General features: G+C 44.6%; 1 protein-coding gene across 1 annotated transcript in view; it reads left to right on the forward strand.

Moving 5' to 3' along the window:
* The first annotated feature begins 13,153 nt into the window (after positions 1 to 13,153).
* IQCA1 (IQ motif containing with AAA domain 1) overlaps positions 13,154 to 15,375 on the forward strand; it is a 175,243-nt gene continuing 173,021 nt past the window's right edge. Inside the window, 1 exon segment of the mRNA XM_030916569.1 lies at positions 13,154 to 13,351. Coding sequence (XP_030772429.1) covers positions 13,341 to 13,351 — 11 coding nt within the window. The 5' untranslated portion in view covers positions 13,154 to 13,340.

The raw sequence follows: 15,375 nt of genomic DNA on the forward strand, positions 1-15,375 counted from the left end.
GAGGCTGAATATGTGTATACCCCATAGTCCAGCAAGGAGTATGTGTGTGCACGGAAAGATATGTATGTGAATGATCTCAGCAGCATTAATCCCAATAACCTAAGCCTGCATGCAACCCAACTGTCCCTCAATAGTGGACTGGATAAATAAGCTGTGATCTGTTCATATGTGGAATACTACACAGCAATGAAAACAAACTACATTTACATGCAAGAACATGAACAAACCTCACGATCAATCATAAGTAGGTTGAAAGGTGCTAGATACAAAAGAATAAAGTGGGCCCTTGAACAACGTGGGTTTTAACTGCATGGGTCCACTTATATGTGGATTTTCTTCCACCTGCTACCTCTGAGACAGTAAGACCATCTCCTCCTCTTCCTCCTTCTCCTCAGCCTACTCAACATGAAGACGATGAGGATGAAGACTTTGATGAGGATTCCCTTCCATTTAAGGAATAGTCAGTGTATGTTCTCCTCGTGATTTTCTTAATAACATTTTCTTTTTCTCCAGCTTACTTTATTGTAAGAATACATTATACAATACGTACAACAATCAAAATATGAGCTAGTGGACAGTTTATGTTATCAGTAAAGCTTCGGGTTAATCGTAGGCTGGTAGCAGTTACATTTTTGTGGAGTCAAAAGTTGCATTCAGATTTCTGACTGCCTGGAGGGTTGGTGCCCTCTTAACCCCTGCATTGTTGAAGGGTCAACTGTGTACTATATAATTCCATTCCGATAAAGCTTATATATGAAGTCTTTCTTTACAATGGAAAAATTAACCTTTGGTGTTAGGCAGCATTTGCCTTTGGGAAGGAGGGACAGAATGGGTTTGGAAGGCATCCTCTGGGAGCCTCTGGGATTCTGCTATTCTCACGAGTCTCAATCTGGGTATTTCATACACGGGTGTTTTCGAATTGTGAAAATGCATGGAGCTGTATGCTAAAGAGTTGCCCATTTTCTGCACTTATACTTTTATAAAAAGTCTTTTTAAAGTTGTAGCTATTTAATATTTTTACCTGCATTTCATGTCCCAGGACATCTACAAAGTCTGAAACCATTTTCGTAGCATGAAAAGTGAAAGTAAACAACTCCCTGAGAATACACTAGGCAGACACATGCCCAGGATGGCTTTAATATGTAAACCTCCACAGCAGCAACAGACTGCACCAGGTCTAGACCAATGTGACACCTTGGGGGAAGCTGACAGGCAAGTGTTAGCAGCGTTCTGCCTGCAGTGAGGGCTGCTGCTCCTCCTACCCTGGGACAGAGCAATGCCTCATCCAACAAAGTGCTGCACTTCCCAGTAGAAAGAGTGAGCAGGGCAGGGCACGGTGGCTCAAGCTTATAATCGCAGCACTTTGGGAGGCCGAGGTAGGGTGGATCACTTGAGGTCAGGAGTTCGAGACCTGACTAGCCAGCATGGCGAAACCCTGTCTCTACTAAAGATACAAAAATTAGCAGGGCATGGTGGTGGGTGCCTGTAATCCCAGCTAGTCAGGAAGCTGAGGCATAAGAATGGTTTCAACCTGGGAGGTGGAGGTTGCAGTGAGCCAAGGTCATGCCACTGCACTCAAGCCTGGGTGACAGAACGAGACTCCACCTCAAAAAAAGAGTGAGCAGAGAACAAGGAGACAGACATTTGGCAGACAGAAGGAGGAAGAAACAAGCCTACAAGAATTCTTACCAGCCTCCTGCTTGATATTTTTTAAACCAAGATTATATTTCTATTAAGTCTGGTGGTATTCTATGATGAATCAGTAGGTTAAGTAGACATTTTCTCTGCTCTTAAATTACATCTTGCTGATATAGTCAGAGCCATTGCCAATTCAAGACTTTGAGTATGTCTCATTAATGACTAAGTGTGTCACATTTTTAAGAGATGGGGTCTCACTCTGTCACTCAGGTAGTGGCATCGTTATAGTTCACTGCAGCCTCAAACTCCTGGGCTCAAGCTAACTTCTCGCCTCAGCCTCCTGAGTATCTGGGGTTACAGGAGCGCACCACTGTGCCCTAGCTTCACTTTTGTTTTATGAACAACACAGCTGTTATTTGTAATTAGCTTTCTACTCTCGGCACCAAAAACTATTGTTTTGTTATAAGCACTGTGAAAATAAGATAGTAAGAGGCGGGATATGAGAGTCAAATAGCAAACACACACACACGCACACACACACACAAGCACACACGCACACACGCATGCACGCGCACACACACACACACGCACACACACACCAGAAATTGGACAGACATATTATTTATTCAAAAGTTTTATCAAAATAAAGGAAACTGCCACTTGAGGAAGGTTTCAGACTGGATTTATCAATGGCTTGTGGATATCATGTTCATTTTAATAGACAGCAGGTGTTAAAACAATTGAAAAGTGACCTTCTCTGCATCTGGGTTACAAAAGCTGCCTCAGTGTTTGTGAAAAAAACAGGATATAATAATAATAATAAAAAACCCAACATCCTGCCTCCAGCTAGTTCCTTTTTCTTTTTTCTCGCACTGGGCAGTTTTATTAATAGATAATAGCGGCAGCTCATAAGAAAAGCACACACACACACACATTTACACTCATTTCCCAGTGGAAGTGATGTTTATTTGACGTAAAACGGCTTTGGTGTTTGTGAGATCTATTCTCTTTGGAACTCTGTCCAGAAGGTAACAGACACATTGCTCATATCCCTTTAAATTAGTTTACTAGCATATTCTCAACAAAATCTATCAACTCAGACTCATTTCCAGTGCAAACTATGCTTTGACATGTTATGGTAATAGACTGGAGAGAAGCCAAGATTCACAACCAAAACTGTTTGCTGTTTGGAATGTTGGTGTCAGCTGTTGCAGGAGTTTCTAGTTATTATTGTTCTGAACGCAATGTGCATGTTATGGGCCCTCAATGGAACAACCTGTATGGAGCGGGTCTTTGCCACCTGGGATTTCTGTGAAGCCTAAACTGAGGAATACGGCTAACTGAGATGCTGATTTTGAGCAGCCCTCCAGACTCCCCCAATAGCTTACAGGACTACCGGCCACACAACAGCATGCTGGTTTAAATTTGTGCCAAGTGCTTTCCATACATTGTTTATTTAATCCTTATAGCAATCCTCTGAGGGAAGTAGGCCTGTCCCCATTAAATTATAACATGCCATGGACCTTAGGGATGGCTAAGAATAAGTCAAAACTGTGAATGTTAGATCTCGAAGTATTAGGTCAAGGGTCTACCAATGCTTACTTTTAATGATTATGAATTAATGAAACACATTTGATTTAGTTCCAGGTATGTATTCAAATTGAACAAGCTTAGCATTTCATCCATTTCTTTTCGTACAGACATAACATTAGACATGAAAAGTGGAATGTTGGCCGGGCGCGGTGGCTGAAGCCTGTAATCCCACCACTTTGGGAGGCCGAGACGGGCGGATCATGAGATCAGGAGATCGAGACCATCCTGGCTAACACAGTGAAACCCCGTCTCTACTAAAAAATACAAAAAACTAGCCGGGCGAGGTGGCGGGCGCCTGTAGTCCCAGCTACTCGGGAGGCTGAGGCAGGAGAATGGCGTGAACCCGGAAGGCGGAGCTTGCAGTGAGCTGAGATCCGGCCACTGCACTCCAGCCCGGGTGACAGAGCGAGACTCCGTCTCAGAAAAAGAAGAAAAAAAAAAAAAAAAAAAGAAAAGTGGAATGTTACCGCAGACAGTTTAATATCTGACATTTTAAAATACACCTCTTATGTAGAATGACATTTTATACTTAGAAGCATAGAAAATGTTTCTTACATCTAAGTTAAGAGGAGAAGGCCTTCAAACTCAATGTGAACTTTACACCTTTTCACTTTCATCTCCGCTGACTTCACTCTCTGCAGTTCTGCGGGCCCTACCTGAGGAACGTGTTGGAACTGAATCAAAGTCAATCAGAAACCTCCACTTCCCTTTCACTGTGCCTAGAAGTGCCCATCAAATCACGGTAGGATCACAGCAGTCGCTGTTCTCAAACTCCAGGACTCACACTAAGGGACAACTCAAATGACAGGCTTATCACTTATTAAACAGGGAGGTAAACCCACCTTTCAAAGACTCGATTCCTTCAATACAAAATCAGTGAGGAAATGAGGAAAATTTCCAACAATGCTACAAACACTGAGTTTTCAGAAAAACACTTCGTGAACAAAATCTCTGGAATATAAAACATGTGAGTCAAATGATCACCTGGATACTAAGTACACAAGGTCACACCAGTTTTCTAGCAAAAGGCAACTTAAAAACCATTCAAGGAGTTCCATCACAATGCTTTGAGTGACACAGGGGGTATCACTTTGTAGAGAGAGAGATTTGGGTTCAGAAATGTTACCGGACTTTATTCAAGTCACACTGTTAGAAAATAGAAGAATCAGCCAGGCGCAGTGGCTCACTCCTGTAATCCCAGCACTTTGAGAGGCCAAGGTGATGGATCACCTGAGGTCAGTAGTTTGAGACCAGACTGGCCAACATGGTGAAACCCTGTGTCTACTAAAAATACAAAAATTAGCCAGGCATGGTGGCAGGTGCCTGTAATCCCAGCTACTGAGGAGGCTGAGGCAGGAGAATCGGTTGAACCCAGGAGGCAGAGGTTGCAGTGAGCTGAGATGCTGCCATTGCACTCCAGCCTGGGAGACAAAAGGGAAACAGAAAGAAAAGAGAAAGAAGAAAGGAAGGAAGGAGAGAGAGAAAGAGAGAGAGAGAGAGAGAAAGAAAGAAAGAGAGAGAGAGATAGAAAGAAAGAAAGAAAGAGAAAAAAGAAGAAAGGACGGAGAAGATCGCACTGAACGCCAACAAGAAAGACCGCCCGAAATACACATACAGCAATCCAGACCTACCTACATCAGAAGAAAGAAAGAGAGAAAGAGGAAGGAATGAAGGAAGGAAGGAAGAAAATGGAACAATCAGGACCAGTTGCTCCAACTGACTACAATTTTACAGTAATCAAATGCCCAGTTTTTGTTTTCTTATGAACAACCAGCTTATAATATGCCTAACTAAACTGTAACCTATTTTTGAGCATCAGTAAACTAAGTATTAAACGAAAACAAGCAGCATCCTGGGCTCCACAGACTCATAAGCATGATCCACACATTGCGAGAGTTTTAGGAAACCTATAATTGGGAAGGAAGGGATACAATGTGACACTGGGTGATCCCCACTGTGCCCTGGCCAATAAAGAGAGGCGTGATGCCTCCCTGGCCTTTCTCTGGGGTGTTACAGAAACCTTTTCCAGGCTTACCAAAACAGCACTCTGCCAGTTACTCCAGCTGATTCCTTAAAGGCTGAATCACACCACCAAAACTCTCAGGGAAGGGTCTATATATGGTGTGAGAATACAGAGTATTGGGATTTCTTGGAAAGAAAGAAGGGTGGTGAGTATAAAGAGATGCCAGTGCACATTATATCCCAGAAGAGTGCTTCTAGATCAGGGTTTAAAAAATGACATGCACTTGGCAGAGGAATACATCTTCAAATTCTTTCTTTCCATTTATCCTAAAAATTAGTTTCTGCCTCCCTAATCTGAAACATCTTCCCATATGCTTGTTATCACTTTTGAGCTACCTTCCTGTCTCCTTCACCAAGCTTCAGTAGGCGCCTCTGTACTTAGTCGCTCTAGCTCCTCCATTCTTCAGCCTCCATTCCTTCCCCAGCCTGACCTCCAGCTCTGCTCCTTCCAGCCACCTGCCACTGAAGCCTCAGTTCAGCTCAGCTCAGAATTCTCCCTCTCTGAGTCACACTACAATCGTACGAATTGTGCTTTCTCAATATTTTATACCTTCTCCTCTATTCTTCGTTTCTCATTCAAAACAGTCTAGGCATCAGTTAGCTTCTCCTTGGTCAATGTTAATGGTCAGTTCATAGCCATTGCCACCCCTCCAAGCTGCCAGGAGCCTCAGGCAAGGTCCTCAGTCTGCTGTGCTTAGTTTTTACAGCCTGATCTTTCGGTAGAGTGTATTCCTGTCTTGTCACGCTTCTCTCTCTCAAACGTACAATGTGCCATTTTAGCTATTGTAAGTGTGTAATTCAGTGGCATTAACTACATCCACAATGTTGTTGTACAACCATCACCACTATATTTCAAAATTTTTCATTACCCCAAACAAAAACTCTGTACACATGAAGAAACAACTCCCCACTCCCTCCTTCCACCAGCCCGTTAACCTCTAATCCACTTTCTGTCTCTACAAATTTGCCTGTTCTAGACATTGCATATGAAGTGGAATCATACAAAATGTGTTCCTTTGTGTCTGGTTTTATTTCACTTAGCATAATGCTTTCAGGGTTCATCCACGCTACAGCATGTGTCAGAACTTCATTCTTTTCTACAGCTGACTGTTGTTGTATTTACATATACACCACATTTTGTTTATCCACTCATCTCTACTTCTCGTTTTTGAATTGGTCCCCTGCCTCATGACCCTGTCAATTATCTTGCTCACATAAACCTCCATAGTTTGAGGGTCGCCGTACAATTCGGTCCAAACTTCTCGGCCTGCTATAAAGTCCATATAACATCTGACCTGAGTCCATCATGACAAGACTATTCCCAGGTCAAAGACAAATACCGGCTCTCAAACGAACATATCCCTGTACTTTTCCTGCTGCTCTACCTTTGCCATGTTGTTTCCTTCACCTGGCACAGTCTCCCATTTCCTCAGGTCAAAGCCCCACTCACCTTTTATGTAGCTAGCTCCAATCCCACCAGCATAACACCTTCCACTTTCCGAAGGGCAAAGTAGCCCCTCTCTTCTAAACTCCCAAAAGACTTTGCACTGTGACATTTAATCACCTCCTACCTTTATCTCTTCTACTCTACTCCCTGAAGGCTGAATTCCTAGCAACGGTTTCTTTTTCTATTACACCACATTGAGTATTGTGCTTGGCATAGAATGAGTGTCCCTAATATTTGCCTAACTGAATTCATACATATTGAGAACAATGAGAAAAAAACATTTTCCCAGATACCCGGCAGTCTGATTATGAGGCTGTATAAAGACATGTACATTTGACATAAAGTAAAACATCAATTGTTCAGGATAAAAACATAGTAACCGTGGAAGAAACAGTGACCAATTTAGAGGAAATTATTGGAAAAGTTAATCAGAATAATGATTTGGACCTCAGATGCCTAGCAAGGTACAGAGAGTGGTTACTAAACAAGTAAGCTTAGGGTTTTCATGTAAGAAGAGAAAATAAGCTCATTATCACTCAGGCTTGGCAGGATGGGACCCTGGAATGGGATTGAGTAGGACAGAGAGACCAGGGTGGATGGACCAGAGCTCTGGTCCTCCCTGGAATGCCAGGACCTTCTGGTCCTTCAAGGAAGGAGCTTCTCCTTGGTGGATGTTGATGGTCAGTTCCATGGCCAGTGCTGTCCCCCAAGCTGCCAGGAGCCTTCTTGGACAAGGTCTCAGTCTGCTGTGCTTGGTATTTATAGCCTCGTCTTTTGGTACAGTGTATTCCTGTCTTGTCATGCTTTAGTCTTACTCTTACTGAGGGAAATGGGAGGGGTGTTAGCGAAGGAGGTGAGGAAGGAGGCTGGGTCCTTCGGTGAGAAGGTGGGAGCAGGAAGCATTGCATGGTCCTCACTTTGACTGGTTAGTGGCTGGCCTGCCACCGTGTGGCAGGAAAAGGCCCTGCTTCCTGTTGCAGCCTGTGTTGTCTTAGGCTGAGGTGCAGACAGATGAGTTGCTTTGGGACACTTTAACCCTGGTTCAGGCCTAGTAAAGAAACAAGTTCCCTGGTTTGACTGAATTGTCATAGCATAATGAAAAAAACTACAGGAGAGAATTGTGTGGTTCTGAGTGACTGATGACTCATTCACTTAAAATAGGTCAGGTTCTGGCCCAGTGAACTTCATGTGATCACAGGAAATACTCCAGACCATTAAAATGATTTGTGAGTTTTTAGAAAAGGAAGCAGAGGTAACAAGTATTATCATCTTGGATTTCCAAAAACAAAGCACGCCAGATCAGCCTACTTGTAAATTTCTATAGTTACTAACATAGTACATAAGGCGATGCTTTAGATAGGATATAGCTGCATATTACTGTGCACTTGACAATCCTTACCACATGGAATTGTTGAGGGCAAGGAGAAATACAAGCCACATGATGATAGCATGGCTGGCAGGTTTAGAACTTGTGGTTTGATGCTAACTTGAGCTCATTTCTGGTGCTGTGCTATGGGGTTCCCGGCTTTGTCATAGAGAACATGTTTATCAATAGCATGGATCATTTGAGGGGTGACATAGAACTGGACAGGATGATGAACACACTGAAAAACAGAGGAGACATTCCACAGGAGACACTGTAGGCAGATTTGTGGGGTTAGCGGACTATGGGCGTCATGAGTCAACAGTGTGGCATGGCCACCCTACAATGGATCTAAGGTGTGGAGACTCAAGGAAGGGCCCCTTTTGCTGCTTGATGAAATGCCTACCACCTCCCACTAGAAGATTTTGTTTCATTGGTTTATGTCTGAAGGATGCTAAGTTGTGTTAACAGCATTACAGAGAGAAGGAGAACTTAAAAATCTTGTAATGCAGAAGAAGCTGAGGGCACTTACTCTGTAACCAAGAGGACTTTGATGAGGGGCGAGGGGTGCAGGTGGACAGGTGGACATGGGCTTAAACTTTTCAAAGACCACTTCCAAAAAAGAGGGGTTGGAGGCCAGACATGGTGGCTCATGCCTGTAATCCCAGTACTTTGGGAGGCCAAGGCGGGTGAATCACCTGAGGTTGGGAGTTTGAGACCAGACTGACAAACATGGAGAAACCCCATCTCTACTAAAAATACCAAAAAATTAGCCAGACGTGGTGGCATATGCCTGCAATCCTATCTACTCAGGAGGCTGAGGCAGGAGAATTGCTTGAACTCAGCAGGCGGAGGTTGTGGTGAGCCAAGATTGCGCCATTGCACTCCAGCCTGGGCAACAAGAGCGAGACTCCATCTCAAAAAAAAAAAAAAAAAAAAAGAGGGATTGGATTGTTCTGCTTTTCCCTGGAGCGTCAATGTAAAACCAATGAGCAATAGTGAGAGTTTTCCGAAACCAGAATGGGCTTCCTAGAGGGTCAGGTGTCCCTCTCACTGCAAGTGTGTTGGCGGAGAAGGGATGCTCAGGAGGTGGCAGAGTACTGGGGACTGGACGCACCTGAAGGAAGCAGATCTGACAACCAACCTGGAACAGCCCTTCCCAGCCTATTATCCCACAAGGAAATGCACATGTGATGATGAAGCCTGTGTTCTCCCGAATGATCCCCTCTCCTCTCCTCCAAGCCTGCAAGCAGAATTCTTCCTATCAGAGCCAACGCTTTTCTATTGCATGGTGTTGAGTATTGTGTTTTTCACAGAACAAGCATCAATAAATATTCGCCCAAATGTCACATGTACCAAGAAGACTGAGAAGACTGATTTCCCCAGAGACCTGGCAGTCTGGATCTGAGGCTGTATGAATTATTAAATGCTGAGGATAAAGTAACCTTTTCTACTGTATCCATGTACCTAGGTAGCAATGATTTTTCCTCAAGGATGGGCTGTTATGAGAACCAGTTTTTAGTAACATTTGTCTCACAGAAAACCCACTTTTTTTTAGCTGTGTGTGGTGGTGGGTACCTGTAATCCCAGCTACTCAGGAGGCTGAGGCAGGAGAATCACTTGAACCCGGGAAGTGGAGGTTGCAGTGAGCTAAGATCGCACCAGTGCACTCCAGCCTGGGCAACAAGAGCAAAACTCCATCTCAAAAAAAAAAAAAAAAAAAAAAAAAAGGTGGGGGGGATGAAAATATTACCTATCTCACAAAGTTAATGAGATTTAATGAATGATCTATGTTAGGTCCTAAATACTTCCTGGCAGAGAACAAGAGGTCAATAAGTGCAGCAATTGGCAAAGCTCATAGGATATAATCACAGAGAAACTATATTTGTTCTCTTGCAGAATTGAGGAACCTTGTTCCACTGTCTTCTCATATTGAGTATTATGCTAACCTTTTCCACCTAATGTGTATCTTTTGCTTGTATTTCATCATCAAGTAATTTATTTGCTAGAAGAGTTCATGGGGGGCTCATATTGAATGGTGCCTACATAACAGCCAATCCTGCCTTCTTCTGTGCTGACAGCGTTCTGCTTGGCTTCTTTCATCTACCTCTCTACCTCTTAATGCAGGTAAATCTTCATCACTCTAAAAGAGCAATGTGTATCATATTTCCCTGCTGATTATTTTTCTATCTTGGGATGTCACAGTGTGAGGATATAAGACCTAGAGCTGCGACAGGCATTTTATGACCACAAAGAAAGTCATTTCGTATGGTTACTATGACAGCTCCAAAAGATGGAAAGATCATTGAAGACTGATCCTTGATGATGTCACTGAGCCACTGAGATCATGAGCCATCACCTCTATTCTTGGTGTTAAGGGAGATTTTAAATCTTATTGTTTAAGCCAGTGCTCACTGGGTTTCTGTTATCTGCATTTGTTAACACATCAATCTGTACATGAATGCTGTATCTCCTGAGGGCTTTCATATTGGGACTATTAACTTGAATGAGTAGAAATATGCTGGGGTCACACTTTTTCCCAAGAACTTTGTAAATACTGCTTCGTTTTCATCTGACATTGAGATCTGAGGCTAGCCAGATTTCTCCTGCCATTTGTCTTTGAAGTTCAATAATGTATCCAGGACATCTCCTGATGCTGGGTGTTGTATATTAGTTTTCCCTGGAACACAGTGAGAATTTCCAATCTGCAGATTTAATTCTTTTATTTCAAAAACATTTCTTGTATCTCTGAAAATAGTCTAATGTTGAAGGTCTTTCTTGCAGGAATATCAACTAACCCTTTTTGTAAATTGCTCAAGTGTCTCACTCTTTCCTCTCTACATTTACTGTAAGTGAGTCAGGTTTTCCCTCTAAGTCAGTAATTCAGCTGAATTGTGCCTGGTCTATTTCTTGGTTTTTCTAACCTATTTTCTGTATTGGACTACTTATGTTTTTCTTTTGGTTTCCTTAGCTGTGTAATCTTCTTTCCTTTCTCATTCCGATGTTTCATATTTTCTCCCAGTTCTTATTACCTTAATGTTCTTATTAGCTTATTCTGTAACATGGAACACGTGTAAAGATTTTTCTGCTTTGGCAGGGCGTGGTGGTTCACATCCGTAATCCCAGAACTTTGGGGGGCCGAGGCGGGCAGATCTCCTGAGGTCAGGAGTTTGAGACCAGCCTGGCCAACATGGTGAAACCCTGTCTCTACTAAAAATACAAAAATTAGCTGGGCGTGGCAACGGGCACCCGTTATCCCAGCTACTCGGGAGGCTGAGGCAGGAGAATAGATTGAACCCGGGAGGTGGAGGTTGCCGTGAGCTGAGATCACACACTGCACTCCAGCCTGGGTGACAGAAGGAGACTCCGTCTCAAAACAACAACAACAACAACAACAAAAAACTAAACTAAACAAACAAAACCAAGATTTTTCTGCTTTTATTTGGTTAGATTTTCTCCAGACTTTCTCTCTTTCACTTGCCTGGCCTATGTTATAATCCTTTCTTCTACTTTTATGAAAGTCTTGGTTTTAGATAGTGGATATGCTGCTTCTTTCTATCTTATTCCTACTTAACACGTGTTGCTCTTTGAAAATGTTCTATTTGTTCAAATATAATGTGGGGGAATCCTCTTTGACCGTCTTTTCACTGTATCTGAGTTCCAGAGCTGAGATACTGCACTTCTCTCTGCTTTTCTGGAGCCTGAGTACACACTGAGGATAAGGGCTGCTCCCCTGAATCCACACAACTTCCGGGCTCTGCTCTCTTCTGAGATTTTGATAAGCTCCTTTGCCACCATCCTCCCACTCTAGTCACGAGTGTGCCCTATTCCTGTGAGAAAATGCCCTCTGACTTTGAATCTTTGCCTCAATTCAATGTAGGGACCTAGAAAATGGCAAACCCTGGCGATTTCTCCTGTCCTTGCTCAGGTCCTGGGGGTGGCAGGGATTGGCCTCCACTCAGGATGGTTTTATCTGGCCGGATTTCCCCAGGCATTTGCTTGTTCTGCTCACCCTTTCATCTCCCTTCTTTTCAGTTTGTGTCTTCTTTGATTCAAAAAGCATTAATGAGATTCTTGGTGTTGTGTCTACTTGGTCTCTTCCCCCGACGGGCTTTGGGAAAGTGGAGATGAGGCTGGACACCATTCTCCACTGCACGCAGCTATTTCAATGAGCTTTTAAAGTTTACGGTACAAAGTTGTACTTAATTTCTCATCTGAGAAATAATTTGCTCCATTATTTGAAGGGGGTGCGGAGGGCTGGCTTTTACTACGCTTTTGTGCATTTCATTAGTAACGGTGGGGGAGAGGTTTTTGATCCTGATTATCATTTTTTTACCTGGATGTTCGCTCCACGCCTTTGACAGCATTAAACCTGGTGTTCCAATAGGAACTGCAGAGCCTAAAATGTGCAAATAAACCTCAACAGTTGCTAAAGGCGAAGAAAGAAGAGCAATGAAAGCCAACACTCATAGCAGCTTACGGATAACTGTTGATAATATCCACACTGCATTTTACATTTACAACGCACCCGCGCCTTGGTTCATACCCATTAAGTCTCCGAAGGGAGTGTCTGCGTAAGTCTTGAGTCCCCAGAATCTAAGTCTGCACTTGGCCCAGAATAGATGCCCAGTAAAGTTCTGAACGAACGACTGTTATATCCACTTTACAGATGGAAAGACTGAAGACCACCATCATTAAGGGCCTTGTCCAAGGCCGCAGAGCTGTCGGTGGATGAAAATGGGGCCAGCAGGAAAGCGGGAAGACGGTCTGGAGGATCACGGGCCAGGGACTGGGGCCCGGAGCAGGCTCGCCAGGCGGCTCGGCCCCGCGACGGAGGGCTGGAACTCCGACAGGCTACCGCCGCTGCGCCCACCCAGGCCTCCCGCGCCTTTCCGGCAGCAACAGCAGGCGGTGGCGCAGGCGCGGAGCGCGCAGGGGGCAGGCGGAAGGCAATGCGCAGGCGCGGCGTTCCCGTTGCTAGGGCCGCGTCGCGCCCACCTGAGTGGCCGAAGTGAGGTTCGCTAGTCTCTGGGTCCCGACGGGAAGGAGCGAAGCATCCTCTCTGCGCCTGCGCGCTCCGTGCCTGCGACGCAAACCCGGCCTCACCTTTTCCTGCCCGAAGCGAGAGATTATCGCAGTCCTGGTTTCTCCCTCCAGAAGACCCCCTCCCAATCCTCTGTACCTCCTGGTAGTGCCCTGACCCCTGCTGCCACCGTCCTTCAGAGAGCAACGGAAGAGCTTCCCGGAGGGCAAGGAAAAGAGGGAAAGTAGCCAGCAATGTCGAACACGTAAGTGATGGGCTCCCAGCCACAGCCATGGGGTGGGCTTCCCCAAGCCAGAAGGTGGCTTGCTTTCTACTTCTCTTATTTTCTTTTTTCTTTTCTTCTCTCCTCCCCTCACCTCCCAACTTCCCTCCTCTCTCCCACTTTTTTTCCTTTTAGGAAATTCAAATATGCCTCGGGATAGAGTATCTGCTTCTTGTGAGCAAGGAAGATCATACACGTAGATCTCCCCGTCCCCCACGCATCCCACCACCCCATGGGGATGAGCTCCCGGTCTTCCCTATGCGCACCACGCCCTTAGGGGCTATTGCTGAGAAGCCATTTTGTCTGTTTTGTTGTTGTTGTTGTTAATCTTTCACAGTAGTAAATACGTTGCTTTGTGAAAACACCCAGGTCCTGAAATTTAAGTCTAGAAAGATCTTGGGAAAGCGTTATTGTCATTTGCTTTTCACCAACTCGAGTAGCAGTGATACTGAAAGGAGTGTGTGCCTAGCACTGTGTCGTTTACACAGCACTTGTGCAAAGTTACCTCATTTGGTCTTCATAAGAATAATTTCAAACAGGTAGTACAGGACTGACCCTGTGGACACTGTTCTAACTGCTTCACAGCAACCCTGTAATGTACGGGCTGTTGATATTGTTATTTCCATTTTACAGATGAGGGAACTTGGGTATGAAGAGGTGAAGTAGCTCACACAGCAAGTACACAGTGCCAAGCCAGGCACTGTAGCTCCAGCCTGCACTGTTGCTATTACACTCCCTATTGTTCTAGGCAAGGAAGTAAGAGCAGAGAGCTTAAAGGCTTGCCAGTGTTTGGGAGTGGGGAAAATCAAGAGTTCCGTTTAAGACCTATTGAGTTGGAAGTGCCCATTGGACATCATGTGGAGATGAAATAGGCAGTTAAAATATTCAGATCTTGGGTTCAGGAGCAAGACCCACATCTGAAATATAAACTTGCTCGCTGTCAGCCTGTGATGGTCTTTGCGAGACATAGAATGAATATTAATAAAGAAGAGGTGTAAGGACTGAGCTGGGGTCATCCACAGTAAGGCAGGGAGAAGAGGTGACCCAGCAAAGGAATTGAAAACATGATCCATGAGGAAGAAGCAAGTGAAAGGAGTAATAGTGTTTCCAGGAGAAGTAACTTCTTTCTCCTCCGTCAAGTGCTCCTGAGACAAGTTGGTGTAGAACTGAGAACTGACTATTGATTTGGCAGTGTGGAGTTCAGCAGTGACCTTGACAGGAGCTGATTCAGTGGTGTGATGGGATAGAAAGACTTACTCAAGTGAATGTAGGAGGGAGAGAAACTGTAGACGGTGAACATAGCTAACTCTTTAAAGGAGTTTTGCTGCAAAGGAAAGGAAATGTGTTGGCAGCTAGGGGCAGAGGACATGGCTCCAAGACAGAAAACGATAGAATGTTTGTGTGTGGAAGGGAATGGCCCAGAATGATATAGGAGGAGGAGGGAGAAGTGGGTGACATCGTTGGATAGTGAGAGGACATGGGATCCAGGGGGTACTGGCCTTAGGTAGAGGAACTCGGCACTTAGCAATGGGACAGGTGGGAAGGCAGCGTCAAGATGCTATTCAGTGGGTAGGTGCCCTGGAGGTGGCCTGGAATGATCATGGTAGATGGAAGATGATGGTGACTGAGGGGCAGTGGTGACAGCATCAGAAGAAGTGGGATTCAAAGCCAGGGAGTGTTGGGAGGAGAGAAGGGAGATATCTGGAGGTGCAGTGAAAAGAAGGGATCCCCTTGACCCAGCCCCACAGACAGAGACAGAGGGCTCTGGGGGGGAACAGGAGCCTCTACTGAGAGGGCTTCCAAGCAGAGCCAGGCCTTCCATAGAGCAAGAAGATGGGGGGAGTATTCGGGGAAGAAGATAGCAAACTAGTTAAGATTGGAAGATTCAGAAGGTTTTATAATGTGCAAAATTACTTGGAAAGAATTTCCATTTTGCAATATTTTGATTTCCCACAGACGTGCATAGTATGTCTGAATATGCAAGTGTTTCCCTCCCCGACCCACTC

This window comes from Rhinopithecus roxellana, chromosome 14 (assembly GCF_007565055.1).
Source record: "Rhinopithecus roxellana isolate Shanxi Qingling chromosome 14, ASM756505v1, whole genome shotgun sequence".
In the NCBI taxonomy this organism is placed as follows: domain Eukaryota; kingdom Metazoa; phylum Chordata; class Mammalia; order Primates; family Cercopithecidae; genus Rhinopithecus; species Rhinopithecus roxellana.